We start from the raw sequence: 10,100 nt of genomic DNA, 5'->3' as shown, positions 1-10,100 counted from the left end.
AACCGTGATGACCGAAATATTACAAAATAATTTTAAAAAGCAAAAGTCAATCTCTTCGGTTTGGAATGAAATTCTTACAGTATCGAAAAGAAAAAAAAAACATTCACCTTCATTGTCACTGAATGATATGATGCTAGGTATCGTACAGGGCGGGGTAGATAGGAAAGTAATATAAATACTTCAGGGTTGAGTAAAGTATAGCATTGCCCCCTTAAGAACAGAAAAACAGACAGTCCACAGTATTGACAGATGCCCACACAGTGTGAGGGTTATCTTTGGGGTCGAGGGGTGTGTGTGTGTGTGTGTGTGTGTGGAGGGAGGAGGTGATGGGGTCACAGGTTTACCTGAAGGGGCACCCTGCTCTCTCCCTACACCCATGGGTGCGGTGGGTGGCAACAAAAGGCATGCTGAACTGAGGGAAGGTGTATATAAACTCCCCTGGCCAGAGGATGGGGGTAGCAAAGGGGAGGGGAGCCAGCGGGGGGGGGACGACAGACATTGGGCTGTATGGCGTGGTAATGGAGGGCAATATGGGGGTAGTTGGAATTATCTGGGGCAAATTGGTAATGTAGGGCAACTGAGGGCTGACACAGGAGCATTGGATGGTAGTGTGAGGGAAGGTTGGGGGCAGATAGCTAATGTTGAGAGCAGCTAAAGGGCAGCGGTGTTAGAAGGTCTTCCTGTGGATGGCCCGTGCTCTGTCCTCCTCATACTCCTTCTTACTGACCCACATCTTCTTAAAGGTGTCCAACGACGCCAGGATGGAGCCACTACACAGAACACAAGAGGGATGAGAGGTGAGTGAGTGCAGGTRGTAAATCACAGCTGGCCTGGTACATTGTTTGCTGCCTCCAGCCATTAGGGATTCAGTTTCAATGACTCAATATTTTGGACAAAAACAGACAAATGTCAACACATTTAAATTAGCAAGGGCAATGATCACAAATTAGTCATAACGTGACTAATAGGCTAGTTTATCTATTTGTGTGGCCATTTATTTAGCGAGCTACAAACACGGAGCCTAATGTTAGCTAGCTATCTTCTGGGACGATGTCATGTCATTGGACGAATGGGTGAGTGGCCGACTTTTTCACCCCCATGTCGTTTTTCTGCCGCTATAGCTAGAGATGCAGGTGTCATTTGGTTAGCTAGCAAGAAATGTGAATCACRTTGCTAGCTAGCTATGCTGAACTCGAACGACTGTTATCCACAGTTAGCATATGTCTTAGTTGTCCATCCAATGTATTTGGCATCGATCAAAATGGGCAGGGAGGCAGGCAAGTTCCCATTCAGTTATTCAAATGTGGGTTGGGACCAGCATGCATTGGGTGACAAGCATGCATCGGCAGGCAAGCTGCAGAATGGCGAGCAGGCTACCATTCCCCATCGTTTATCAGTGCTATTTTGACGGCCAACCTCAAGCGGAAAATTTTGAGAGGGTTTATCTACTGTTCACTCGTTAGATTTTAGCTCATCTTGCTCTGGCTAACATTAGTTGTTCATCTTGTTGATGTGGATAGGAAACTGAGGGAGAGAGAGKCTAACTTTTCATGGTTGTTTGAGCAATAAGACTATAAAGTTCCCAAATGTAAGAGGACTCCCGTGGTGTTTACATATTTGCAGAAATCAATTCAGGTGTATTTTGTGGCTTTTGGRGAATGCTTTCTAATGATCTAAAGTCGCGCTGTTGCAACTGCCCGTAAACACACAGTCCAGTTCAAAGTGAATGATGGCTGCAGTAGGCCTACAGTAGCTCTGATTGGCAATGGCGCACCGGTCTGTGTAGAGTCCGGTCCTGGACAAGACAGATGTTTTTATTCGGTTTTATTTACTGCAGTATCTATTCATTTTCCAAACGCACGGCCGCTTTCCCACTCTATATTGCTATAGAATTTTCACAAATGCCTCACTCTAAGTCATTCCCAAGCATTCTATGAAAGTATGAACACTTAGATATGGTAATGTTCAAGTTGTCGCTTGTCAGAAATTGTAAAAATATGAACAGATTTTAATACGACTTCATGTTGCTAAAACACTGTCAGTTCCACTTTAAAAGACAGCCCGCGTCATGGTTTATGAAATCATATAAAACGKGCAGGAATTCGTGGTAGAAAGGTAGCTCCAGTAAATGGGGCATAACMTTTGAATGGTTTAGGCTAGAGACATATGGTTTTCAGCGATGTAAAAGGCGCAAGCATGACCGCCACTGTGCTCTGTTTTTCCTCTATGGCACTCAGAGGCTGCGTGACAGCGGAGCCTAGTCAGACTGGTCTGTGCTCTTGGTTCTAAACAGGCGAAATGAAAAGACACCATGMATCCACTTTGCTTGAGCTGCTCCAATAACTACACAAATGTAACAGAAGACTTGTCAGTTCCTGCATACCCCGGCTCGCCYTCGCGGCTAAATTACATTTAAAGATGCACAGAAAGAGTGGACGGGTGACGCAGGTGAGTAATGGTTGGTAGAGGATGCGGCTGGCTGATCACAGCGGACACACGTGATTTTGAATGGAYCGCTGATTCTGATCTGACGTCATTCTATTCCCTTATTAGAATGCGTAGGGATGCATTCTGTGCTCAGTCAATGATTTCCATACTTTTCTTCGGATCTACACGGACAGCCTATTCTGAGATCAAAAACGGCGAACACCGCCAATAAGCGACGAGTTTGCATCCCTGGTGTGTGTGTGTGTGTGTGGTGATCTCTTACCCAATCCACGTGGAGTACAACCTCTCCTGAGGGGCGGAGATCTGGACATGAAACAGAGTGAGGGAGAAAGTCAGCAGGGGCTTGCTGACGTGACAACATCCTGCCAACATATGCTAAAAACATCAGGCTTACATACTAACATGCTGAGCTCTGGCCAAGAAGAGGCCCCTGGGCAGGAACTTGTTAGCTACTATACCTTGATTTTCACGTCTTTGGGAGCGAGCTTCTTCACTTCGCTTAGTAGCCTGTCACCGAAGCCTACAGCAGAAAAGACTATGTTAGCTAACAGGGTGTATGTGTTTCTGTGCAATGCTGAGCTAAGGAGCCTTAAACCACATGAGAAAACACCCACTTCCCATTCACAACACACTGGTATTAGTTGATGTTGAACAGTCAGTGTGTGTGCGTGTGTAACCTTTGAGCAGTGTGGATCCTCCAGACAGTACGATGTTGGAGAAGAGTGTGCGTCGGAGATCCATGTCAGACTTCTGGATGGCGAAGGCCAGCACTTCATGGATGCCCTCGCTCTCATCTCCGATCAAGTCTGGCCTGAACAGCAGTTCTGGTGCTCGGAACCGGGCTGGACCAATCTGGACAGGTGGGGCAGAGGTCAAAAGTCAAAGTTAGGGTCAACTGGGTGTCAGAGATTAGGCTCAGGGTCATCATGGTGATTATGATGTTGTTGATGTTTGTAATCCTTCAAAAGAAAACAAAAAAGGTGTGTGTGTTAAATACTAACATCCAGCGTGCTGCCGTCGGGGAGGGTGTACTGGGCCTTKTCGGTCTCCAGAGTCTCATCCTTCTGGGGGTTCAGGGACAGGTAGCAGGCTCTCTGAGGACAGAAACACAACCACATTATCGACACATTCCTATCGACAGCTATAGAGCCCTGCGTTTCTTTTCGTTTGGTGACACACGTGTGTGTGTGTGGGTCACACGGCACACAATCCGTCCCGTACCTCTTTGATGGTGCGGACCACCTCAAATTCGGCGGGAGGTGTGAAAGTCGTAGCCCTCCTTGCGTAGCAGCAGTCGGAGTAGCGGGACACGTCCCTGCCAGCGATGTCCACCCTCATGATGGAGTGGGGGAGGCAAAGCCCTCGTAGATGGGCACTGCGTGGGTCACCCCGTCACCCGAATCTAACACCACCCCTGTGGTGCGCCCTGTCGCATAGCTGCGCAAGAGAGGGATGCGAGTATAACATACACACAAAAGTGTGAGTGAGACACTACCACACTACCACACACACAAACACACAGTGAAACATACTCACAGACTGAGGACTGCCTGCATGGAGATAAAGAGGGCGGGGACGTTGAAGGTCTCGAAGAAAACCTCAGCCGCCTTCTCCCTGTTCTTACTGGGGTTCAGGGAGCTTCAGTCAACAGGACAGGGTGCTGGAGGGAAGGAGAGAGAAGGACAGTTTTATCATCTGTGACTAAAGCCAGTGGCCGTGGCTACTGAAGGAAGCATGTGGTCGACTGTTCTGCAATGACCACCAAAACAAGGAATGAGGTTATGAAAGAGAGAGGAGAGCTCACCTCCTCTGAGAAGGTCTGCAGCTGTTCCTTGGAGTAGACGTACTGCCAGATCCTCTCCATGTCGTTCCAGTCCTTCACTATGCCGTGCTCCATGGGATACCTCACTGACAGCAACCCTCTGTGCTCCTGAGAGGGAGGGTAAGAGAAGGGTTAGATAGAGGCTTGTTGAGACAGGCCATTCATAGTGTGTGTGTGTGTGTGTGTGTGTGTGTGTGTGTGTGTGTGTGTGTGTGTGTGTGTGTGTGTGTGTGTGGAAGCCTATGGTGTGAAGCCTACCTCTGCTTTGGGTCCGATTGAAGAGGTCCCCCTCCAGGGCTCCTGCCATCACGCGCACATGCTTGGGACGGCCCACACTGGATCACGCACACAGTGGAACACAACAGAGTCATGAACACAACACAAATACCTTGGATGCCATCTGACTGAATATCAGTGGTGTGTTGTTGTTGTAAAATAAGTAAAAATGGAGGTCTTACTAGTTGGGGAAGCAGTATTTGGGGATCTGGTCTCCAGCAAAGCCAGCTTTGACAACGCCTGAACCCTGGGGAGAGAAAGAACGATATAGGTAAATAGGAGTCGAAATTAAAACAGAGAGGAGAGGAGAGAAATGGGTCCATATTGAGCTAAAAACTGCTTGTGTTGTCTGTCCTCACCCAATGCAATTAACACTCCTCATATGTGTGTGTGTGTGTGTGTGTCTCACAAGACACCGCCTGAAGCTGTAGAAGGCATCATCCCTCTCTGGATGAGATATTACACTTTGCAGCCTTTGTCTGCTGGGTCATGGCAGCATCACAGTCCCTTCTTTATAATTCAACTTTTCATAAGGGTTTGAGTACCATTCTAGTAAAACAGTATGCTACTTGTATAGCTTTAAAAACAGAGCCCATGACAAGCCTCGGGGCTAATCAGGGCAACAGATGACACAGGTAGTACTACGTTGACAACAACCTGCAAGGTCGGGTACACTCATTCAGGATAAATAATCTAGCAAAGAAAATTGAAAATGCAATTTCAAGTAGGTTTTTTGGGGGATTGAAGTTGTTCATTTTTAGACTGGTATGCCCTAAGGCGCATGATCAGTGACTGATGGCGATAGTTAGCGATTGCTAATGCTGCTAGCTAGCTAATTTCTCTGGCAATGCAGGGCTAGCATCAGGGTCGTTCCACTTCAAAAAGCATAAGAAAATGGTTTGACACCCACCATCTCAGATTGCTCTTAAAATGCTGATGTAGCTACTAACAGATACGATTAGCATTCCCTAAAAATCCCCCCAAAATTGTCKAAATCAATCCACATACACCCCACGCCAATCCCAATCCAACAACCAGTAAACAGTATAAGTTATGTATGTTAGACAAGTAGTATGAAGCTGTGACTTGGAGTATTGCTTCTCCATACTATGTAATGTATTCCCTGTAAATCTGGTGATGTTTTTCCTCCTGTTCGGAGAATGTGTAATTGAAGTCGCTTGCAATATTTACCATTATACCAAGTTGACCACTAGATGTCGTTGTTTCTGCTATACCGCCACACTATCCATTTGGCTGGTCTCTTGTGTGTATTAAATATATCACAACATTTCCTTTGCAACTTTAGATGGTAAACCAATCGATTTAGCTCAATTCAAGCCAGTCCTCCATGAAAGCAATTCAGTTTTCCCATCTCTTAGCAACCTTATACTTCAACCCAACTCTCCTTGAATAGACCAACAAGCGGCCGCTCTCTGAGGGCTATCCCTATTCAATTCCCATATGAATAATTTTTCGACCAAAATGTTGATGGATAAATGGGCTAAAATAAAACAATACAAATGGGCTAAAATGTTGTGACAACCCTCATAAAATAATGAATTGCATGGCAGTCTTATGTTTTCCAAAACAATGATCAGGAAACAGCTCTATATGTATGTGATTAGTGACATTTACCAACAACAAAAAACACCAATTGCAAAACACTATACAGTGTGTGTTTGGGACTTTCACCATTGAAGACCATCAGAGACCATAACATTGAAAGCATTAGAACTGCTCTAGTCGAATAGTTAGCTTGTTCATCAGGAATGGTCTAACAAAAATTACCAATTTGGGTGCAATCAAATAGCTTAATTTCTCCAAGACAAAATTACATTTTATGAAAATAATGTTTCAGGAATGTCAATCCTATCGGTTTCTTAACTACTGAAAAAAATATCAGAACAATCGGAGATGGTGGGTGTKATGGCTTGCTGAAATGACATGGAACGACTCAGCATAGATGGCTAGCCGTTAGCAAGCCAAGGTGGGGTTCGTCTCCCGGCGAAATAATGTGTCTAGCCGGTGTTGCAGCTAGTTACCTAGTAGCTGATGCGACTATAATTTCATCATGTGCATCTTGTTATTCTTTCAGCACAGAAAATATGATGGAGATGTGAGATGTAGCTAGCGRTATACAGCGTTTAAATGAAAAACCACGTAACGAAAGCTGGATAGCTAGCATTAGCAAGCTGGTTCTGCAGCACACAAGTTAGCTAGCAAGCTATGCAATGCAACAAAACTAAATCGACAAAGAGACATTCTACACGACATGCACATGGGAAGAGCTAACTAGCTAGGTGCAACTGGAATATATTGATGAATAGCAGGCTAGTACACAGTATTCAATAATGTCAGCTAACAAAGCTTCCAACACAATAAGCTAGCTAACCTTCCTGGCTAGTCATTTAGCGGGCAAGTCAGGGTGTGGGTGAGTGACATCATACTTACATTATCGATCACAACCGGCTGGTTAGCTATAATGTCATAGGACTCCATGACGAACTGATTGTTTAAGATATGTTTCAATTATTCCTTCAATAAAATGTGGCCTATTGGATATTTTAAACATGTAAATAACGCCCTGTCACTCTGGGCTCATCCGACTCGCTGCCGATGCTTGCTTTGATCACAACCTAACGGTGTGTCTGGTTGTCTAGACGGACYCTGGCAACAGCCAATCGCAATGCTGCCAGCTGGAGTTTACGTGCTCACTGTTAAACCCTCTATTCAGGGTTGTCAGCGTGTGCACCGTTTTGGCTGGCTGGCTTTTCCATCATCTTCATGAATACATTTATCTTCAGCTAAATCAACTTTGCTCCCTTTACAAGATGACTAGATGAGCATTAGAGAAGTTATATTTATGTGAATGTTTTTGAAATCGTGGTTAATTAGCATTGGTAATTAGCTCTTACTGAATATGTGTAGTGTATCTGTCGTAAATTTCAGAACACCCCAAAATGTTTAGATTTTTTTTTAAATGACTGTTTCTTTCCCTTTAAGAATAAAGTCTCTGTAATCAGAAGGACTGTTGTGTKTTTTTGGCACTGATGTATGGATTTTTGGCGGTCAGTAGGACAYTCAGACCTCTGAGAAGCAAGCAAGAAAAAGCAAGACCTAGAAAGAATAACGCGGTGACTTTGGCGATTTCCCTTCAAAATAAAAGTATTATAATGAAGATGGTAAAAAATTATACAAATGTAAAAAATTCGTTACATTTTGTGAGGAAATGTTAGCACTTACAATTTTGTTTAACCAGTTAAATTAAACTAAATGTCATCGAAAATGTAATCTACATAATACCCAAAAGTAATTATCATGATAGGGCAAAAAACAACTAGTAATGCTGTATACTCAAASAAAGTAAAAATAGCTGAAATACACAATACAAATATAATAAAAAATATGAAATATGATGTATTTCTATTCAACAAAACTGTATGAATAAGGCTTGAAATTACAGTTGAAGTCAGAAGTTTACATACACCTTAATCAAATACATTTAAACTCAGTTTTTTTCACAATTCCTGACATTTAATTCCAGTAAAAAGTCCCTGTTTTAGGTCAGTTAGGATCACCACTTTATTTTAAGAATGTGAAATGTCAGAATAATAGTAGAGAGAATTATTTATTTCAGCTTTTATTTCTTTCATCACATTCCCAGTGGGTCAGAAGTTTACATACACTCAAATAGTATTTGGTAGCATTACCTTTAAATTGTTTAACTTGGGTCAAACATTTCAGGTAGCCTTCCACAAGCTTCCACAATAAGTTGGGTGAATTTTGTCCCATTACTCCTTACAAAGCTGGTGTAACTGAGTCAGGTTTGTAGGCCTTGCTTGCACATGCTTTTTCAGTTCTGCCCACACATATTCTATGGATTGAGGTCAGGGCTTTGTATGGCCACTCCAATACATTGACTTTGTTGTCCTAAGCCATTTTGCCACAACTTTGGAAGTATGCTTGGGGTCATTGTCCATTTGGAAGACCCATTTGCGACCAAGCTTTAACTTCCTGACTAATGTTGTGAGATGTTGCTTCAATACATCCACATAATTTTACCTCCTCATGATGCCATCTATTTTGTGAAGTGCACCAGTCCCTCCTGCAGCAAAGCACCCCCACAACATGATGCTGCCACCCCGTGCTTCACGGTTGGGATGGTGTTCTTCGGCTTGCAAGCCTCCCCCTTTTTCCTCCAAACGTAACAATGGTCATTATGGCCAAACAGTTCTATTTTTGTTTCATCAGACCAGAGGACATTTCTCCAAAAAGTACGATATTTGTTCCCATGTGCAGTTGCAAATCGTTGTCTGGCTTTTTTATGGCGGTTTTGAGCAGTGGCTTCTTCCTTGCTGATCAGCCTTTCAGGTAATGTAGATATAGGACTTGTTTTTACTGTGGATATAGATGCTTTTGTACCAGTTTCCTCCAGCATCTTCACAAGGTCCTTGTGCGTGTTCTGGGATTGATTGTCACTTTTCCCACCAAAGTACGTTTATCTCTAGGAGACAGAACGTGTCTCCTTCCTGAGTGGTATGACGGCTGCTTGGTCCCATGGTGTTTATACTTGCYTACTATTGTTTGTACAGATGAACATGGTACCTTCAGGRYTTTCGAAATTSCTCCTAAGGATGAACCAGACTTGTCTACAATTTTTTTGTCTTAGGTCTTGGCTGATTTCTTTTGATTTTCCCATGATGTCAAGCAAAGTGGCAGTGAGTTTGAAGGTAGGCCTTGAAATACATCCATAGGTACACCTCCAATTGACTCAAATGATGTCAATTAGCCTATCAGAAGCTTCTAAAGCCATGACATCATTTTCTGGAATTTTCCAAGCTGTTTAAAGGCACAGTCAACTTAGTGAATGTAAACATCTGACCCACTGGAATTGTGATACATTGAATTATAAGTTAATTAATCTGTCTGTAAACAAMTGTTGGAACAATTACTTGTGTCATGCACAAAGTAGATGTCTTAACCAAATTGCCAAAACTATAGTTTGTTAACAAGAATTTTGTGTAGTGGTTGAAAAACGACTTAATGACTCCAACCTAAGTGTATGTAAACGTACGACTTCAACTGTATGTACACTATATATACAGTATTATGTGGACACCTCTTCAAATTAGTGGATTTGGCTATTTCAGCCACACCCGTTGCTGATAGGTGTATAAAGTTAAGTACACAGCCATGCAATCTCAATTGATACTTTTTTTGTAAAGTGGCATTACTGAAGTGCTCAGTGACTTTCCCTGTGACCCCGTCATAGGAGTCCAACAAGTCAGTTCTTAAATTTCTGCCCTGAGCTAGAGCTGCCCCAGTCAACTGTAAGTGTTGTTATTGTGAAGTGGAAACGTCTAGGAGAAACGTAAAAATCATCTGTCCTCGGTTGCAAACACCCACTACCGAGTTCCATACTTCCTCTYGAAGCAAAGTCAGCACAATAACTGTTTGTCGGGAGCGTCATGAAATGTGTTTCCATGGCCGAGCAGCCGCACACAAGTCTAAGATCACCGTGCTCAATGCCAAGTGTCGGCTGGAGTGGTGTAAA

The 10,100-nt window shown here is 43.4% G+C and overlaps 1 protein-coding gene across 1 annotated transcript; it reads right to left on the bottom strand.

Moving 5' to 3' along the window:
* Window positions 1–478: 478 nt before the first annotated feature.
* LOC111963892 (beta-centractin-like) lies at window positions 479–7,130 on the bottom strand. Its single transcript, XM_024147079.2, is given in 16 exon segments — window positions 479–770; window positions 2,711–2,751; window positions 2,907–2,968; window positions 3,126–3,300; window positions 3,450–3,542; window positions 3,670–3,702; window positions 3,704–3,747; window positions 3,750–3,800; window positions 3,803–3,885; window positions 3,985–4,081; window positions 4,084–4,108; window positions 4,253–4,378; window positions 4,529–4,546; window positions 4,548–4,605; window positions 4,729–4,793; window positions 6,998–7,130. Coding segments are annotated over 16 exon segments (1,122 nt in total). The 5' UTR covers window positions 7,046–7,130; the 3' UTR covers window positions 479–667.
* Between the last annotated feature and the right edge of the window lie 2,970 nt (window positions 7,131–10,100).

Source organism: Salvelinus sp. IW2-2015, linkage group LG5 (genome assembly GCF_002910315.2).
Source record: "Salvelinus sp. IW2-2015 linkage group LG5, ASM291031v2, whole genome shotgun sequence".
Classification (NCBI taxonomy): domain Eukaryota; kingdom Metazoa; phylum Chordata; class Actinopteri; order Salmoniformes; family Salmonidae; genus Salvelinus; species Salvelinus sp. IW2-2015.
This window is presented reverse-complemented; position numbering and strand designations above follow the sequence as displayed.